Source organism: Camelina sativa, chromosome 11 (genome assembly GCF_000633955.1).
Source record: "Camelina sativa cultivar DH55 chromosome 11, Cs, whole genome shotgun sequence".
Lineage (NCBI taxonomy): Eukaryota > Viridiplantae > Streptophyta > Magnoliopsida > Brassicales > Brassicaceae > Camelina > Camelina sativa.
The window spans coordinates 46,794,004-46,799,596 of NC_025695.1; the positions used below are offsets into that span (position 1 = coordinate 46,794,004).

The 5,593-nt window shown below is 35.4% G+C and overlaps 2 protein-coding genes across 3 annotated transcripts in view; both read left to right on the forward strand.

Moving 5' to 3' along the window:
* Positions 1-1,563, forward strand: part of LOC104726826 (probable transcriptional regulator SLK2) — a 7,002-nt gene extending 5,439 nt beyond the window's left edge. The window contains exons 11-12 of one of the 2 annotated variants that reach the window (XM_010445772.2): positions 3-538; positions 1,137-1,563. In XM_010445772.2, coding sequence (XP_010444074.1) covers positions 3-538; positions 1,137-1,303 — 703 coding nt within the window. In that variant the 3' untranslated portion in view covers positions 1,304-1,563. The other variant, XM_010445773.2, reaches the window with a different exon arrangement.
* Positions 2,600-3,511, forward strand: LOC104726827 (tapetum-specific protein A9-like). The gene is made up of 2 exons (XM_010445775.2): positions 2,600-2,934; positions 3,288-3,511. The coding sequence occupies exons 1-2, from the start codon at positions 2,673-2,675 to the stop codon at positions 3,299-3,301; spliced, it is 276 nt and encodes a 91-aa protein (XP_010444077.1). The 5' UTR covers positions 2,600-2,672; the 3' UTR covers positions 3,302-3,511.

Here is a 5,593-nt window from a genome sequence, read left to right on the forward strand (position 1 = left end):
AGGAACAGTCTCAACAAACTGATGGCCTTACGAAATTCCGGGATTAACATACCGATGAACAATATGACCGGTCAAGGTGCTCTTCCTGGCTCTGCACAAGCTGCTGCCTTTGCGCTTACCAATTACCAGACCATGCTCATGAAACAAAACCATCTGAATTCAGACCAAAACAACACCACGATCCAACAAGAGCCATCAAGAAACCGGAGTGCATCCCCGAGCTATCAAGGAACTAGTCCTTTGTTGCCTGGTTTTGTGCATAGCCCATCTATAAGCGGTGTTTCTTCCCATCTGTCTCCTCAGCGGCAAATGCCAAGCTCCAGTTATAATAATAGCTCAACCCAGCAATACCACCAACAACCACCTTCCTGTAGTAGCGGTAGCCAAACATTGGAACAACAAATGATTCACCAAATATGGCAACAGATGGCAAACAGCAATGGAGGCTCCGGTCAACAACAGCAACAGCAGTCACTATCTGGTCAGAACATGATGAATTGCAGTGCCAACATGGGAAGAAACAGAACAGATTATGTTCCTACAGTGGAAACANAAGATGGAGCAACTAGCAAATTCTGCTCGAGGACTTCCACCTGATAGGAACAGTCTCAACAAACTGATGGCCTTACGAAATTCCGGGATTAACATACCGATGAACAATATGACCGGTCAAGGTGCTCTTCCTGGCTCTGCACAAGCTGCTGCCTTTGCGCTTACCAATTACCAGACCATGCTCATGAAACAAAACCATCTGAATTCAGACCAAAACAACACCACGATCCAACAAGAGCCATCAAGAAACCGGAGTGCATCCCCGAGCTATCAAGGAACTAGTCCTTTGTTGCCTGGTTTTGTGCATAGCCCATCTATAAGCGGTGTTTCTTCCCATCTGTCTCCTCAGCGGCAAATGCCAAGCTCCAGTTATAATAATAGCTCAACCCAGCAATACCACCAACAACCACCTTCCTGTAGTAGCGGTAACCAAACATTGGAACAACAAATGATTCACCAAATATGGCAACAGATGGCAAACAGCAATGGAGGCTCCGGTCAACAACAACAACAGCAGTCACTATCTGGTCAGAACATGATGAATTGCAGTGCCAACATGGGAAGAAACAGAACAGATTATGTTCCTACAGTGGAAACACCAAGCACCTCCAACAGATTCAGAGGTATTAAGGGGTTAGAGCAGGGCCAAAACCAGGACGGTATGGTCACTAATACATCTCTCAACTTTGCGAATAACGGGTTCTTTAGCAATGAGGTTGATGAAAACATGGGATATTCTTGGAAGGCATGAGAGGTCTTTTGAGATTTGATAGTTAGTTGCGATGTTGTCTTTGTAAAGAACTGAGTTAAAGACTAACTTTCTTAGGTATATGAATCTCATGAGGGGGTTTCATTGTTAACGTGTCTACGGTGTTGTTGTTCTTTCTTCTTCTTAGATAAAGCTTCTCTTTTTATAAGAGGTTTTTCTGGAAAGTGTTACTAATTCTGGAAAAGAAGACTGTTCTTTAAGAACTCATCGCTTTATCAATCAATATGTGCTTTTTTCGTCTATATGAGTGTTTTATTTAAAAGCTGATAGGTACAATTACAAAACAAGCTAAACACTGATGTCTTTAGTTTAACACTTTGGATCTCTGATTACGATTTACATCAGTATATTCAAACCTCCAAATCAGATGAAAGGTTCAGTATTTATTACTGGCTGGGTAAGGTCAATTCCGTTTTACAGATGCTGCAAACTCTAGCTATATGTAGTAGCATAGAGCCATATACTAAAGAGAGCAATATACTAACGAAATCTGAAAAGTAACCATTAAGTTATATATATGACTCGAACCCATTAAAGTAGTTAGATGATATATATTGTTCTCAATAAATAAGCAAATGACTTTTTCTGCATACTACTAAACAGAACACTGATCGTTGGAGCCGTAGAGGATTACAAGCTTTATGATTTCAGTATGCGTGAGCATTGAGCAAGGCAAAACATTGTTACTTTTATCTCCGAGCATAAGCGGTATGCCATTGTAGTTAACATTTGGCCACTGTCCTTAAACATCACCTTCTGATTTCAAGTCGAATGACAACATTTATTATTATATGTAGGTTGGATATGTAGTCTGCTAATTCTGACTCTGAAATAGTGAGTTTATGCATCTAAAAAAATATAGTATGCAAGGTCTAATTTAAAATTATACAAAAAACAACTTGAAAAACATATACGTTTTCATCTTCCATATTATACCAACCATCCTACTAGACCGACCCACCCCACAAGATACAAGAGATTCAAGCTAATTTATCAACTCCTTATATATATATATATATATATATATATATATATATATCTAGTTATTTGTATATAAGATAATGATTGAGCATGTATAAATGCACTCAGCGTGGATTTAATTTATGGAAAAAAACAAACTAAAAATGGAACAGTTATGATATTCTTTAATTTAGTTTTTTTCGCATGTTAATCTTATGAACCAACCAGACCATGTGGCCATGCCAAACGTCTCCGCGCATCTTTATCTAATTAATCTCTCAAAATATATACACTCGTAACATTATATAAATATTCATATATTGCTGTGAGGTCCTAATTAAAACATAGAGATAGAACTACATCAGATATACATATAGAAACAAACTTATCTATGGCATCGTTAAAGTCTTTGGCAGCCGTTCTCAGTGTCCTTTTTCTAGCCATGGCTGCTATACTGATGGTTCAAGCCCAAGAATGTGGCAACGATCTAGCAAATGTGCAGGTGTGTGCCGCCATGGTGCTGCCGGGTTCAGGCAGACCGAATTCAGAATGTTGCGCCGCACTTCAATCAACTAACAGAGATTGTCTATGCAACGCTCTCCGCGCAGTCACCTCTCTTCCTGCGCTTTGTAACCTTCCTCCTGTGGATTGCGGTACTGATTTATTCACTTTTAACCGATAAGTTTGGAAAATTTGGTTCGTTCCAACTTCCAAGTTGAGGATGTACAGATGAAAAGTACAAATCTCATACATAATTTGAGTTTGGATACGGTAGCTAGTTTTTGTACCAACATCTATACGATTTTATAAAATAGTACAATAAAAATTATTGGGCTAATTAAAATATCAGCCGTATTAAAAAAAGTAGATAAGTAGGATCGGACCTCAAATATCAACTAGGCTCTAGCTAACTCGACTAGTGTTCTTTTATGATGTATATATAGACTCGTACGTATTTCATATCTGTTTCTGAGGATTTTTTTTTTTTTTGGTTTGTATTGTGCAGGTATAAGTGCTTAGTTTAGCTACGAATCAATTCTGAGATGATCGAGGGAAATGGGAAAAATAAAGAATAATGAGAAATATTCGATTTTTATGTTTTTTTTCCTCGCTTCTGCCTTTGTATTTCTTTTAATACTTGTAATAAAGTTCTGAGAAGTTTTGCTTGGAAATTTATGTACTAGTGTAATACGGCTTTGCTAATTATGAGGTACGAAACGCTTTTAATCATGTACGTAAGTCTAATGATCGGAAATAAATACTCCTAGATTTGTAGGTTGTTTAACATGCTTGGAAAAATCATGCAAGTTGTTTTGTTGGTCAAGCTAAAAAGTGGAGTATGTGTGTTTAAGAAGCTAGAAAGTCTACAAATACCTGACCCCTAGTTGCTGATTGCTGAATAAGACTTGAGGATAGTATATTTATTGGGGGCTTCTAGTCTAGACGATCGTTATCATGTACATCACAGCTATTTGTATTTTCGAATATTCCCTATTATTTGCCTTTTCATATAGACTTACTGAGTTACTTCTAAACTGCATCCTCATAATGAGTAGAAAATAAACGACAACGAATAATAAGTGACTTGGAAGGAATTATAAAGCTTTCAAATTGGGTTAAAAATTTATGGGTAACATATCTTTAGTGTTGCAATAAAGAGTATTAACCCTTTCATTGTTATGGAAACTGTTAAAATTAGTTATTGAAGTACAAGACTTCGGATTATATGCCACCACAATAAACAACATATGTAACATTATGTGGTCTGGATACAAGATAAACCACCTATCCAGTATCATCCACACAACAACAACAACAACAACAACAAAAAATCTGATTTAAAAAAAAAATATATTCCCTACACAAATTGTAAAGTTTTGCAGTCATTGNAGCTATTTTTATTTTCGAACAGTCCCTAATATTTTCCTTTTCATATAGACTTACTTCTAAAATGCATCCTCCTAATGAGTAGAAAAATAAACGATAACGAAAAATAAGTGACTTGGAAGAAATTATAAAGCTTTCAAATTGGGTTTAGTGTTAAAATTATAAAGCTTTCAAATAAGTGACTTGGAAGAAATTACAAAGCTTTCAACATATCTTTAGTGTTGCAATAAAGATTATAATAACCCTTTCATTGTTATGGAAACTGTTAAAATTAGTTATTGAAGTACAAGACTTCGGATTAGATGCCACCACAATAACAACATATGTAACATTACGTGGTCTGGATAAAGATAAACTACCCAGTATCATCCACACAACAACAACAACAAAAAATCTGATTTTTAAAAAAATATATTCCCTACACAAAGAAAGAACAAAAGCTGCAGTATGCAGAAGTCGCAGACACTAGACTCCAGTGAAAGTATGGGCTTCAAAGAATGACACGTCCTCCCAATTATTCTCATTTTTTTTTTTTACAGAATGAAAATTTTTCTCAACATAAATAAGTCAAATATCTAATATTCATCAGTTATCACTTCACAATTTCACATCCCATTTCACATTACACACATACTAAAAAGAAAAGAAAAAAGAACACATAATAAAAGTGACGTATGTTATAATAAATGGGTTTGAAACCGAAACACAAAGAACAGATGTGGTACGGTTGGTAGGAGTGTAGTCAGGCCCATTGACTTTAACCGACGCTCTTTTTGTTTTACTTATTAAACAAAGTCAAGCTTTATTAAGCCTTTCAAAAAAATACGCGTGTAACTAACGTGCTACATGTTGGCGCGTGGATGCGTACTCTGTAATCTGTCTGAATGTGTATATACTCATTTTCTTGATTTTCTTGAATCTTGAAAACTTTCTCTGTTCTTTCCTCATTTAATCTTTTAATCTATGAAGGAAACTTTCCTAAAATTCTTTAACGTAGTGTGAACTAGCTGTCTGAAAATTCGGGGTTTTTTTTTTGTTTAAAACATTCCCAAAATTCAAAATTTTGAAAAAATGGAAACAATGGGTAAAATTTGTATTTTCTTGTGTGGGGTTTTGGTCCGAGAGAAACTGACTATAGAAGATGAAGAAGAAGACAAACAAATGTGAATCGAAGAAGTTTCGTTGAAACTTGTTACATTCTGCCGACACTATTTTTAGTGGTTATGAATGAGAGTACTTTAAAAAATTTATATATATATCTTCTTCTTCTGTTTTATTTCTTTAACCACTCAAGAAAATTTGATGAAAGATCTGATAAGAATTTTTTTAGATGAACTTAGATTATTGTTGGTGTGAATCATATGATTTTAGTTGTATGATGGGCCAAGTTCTTTTTTTTTTTTTTTTTTTTTTTTTTTTTTTTTT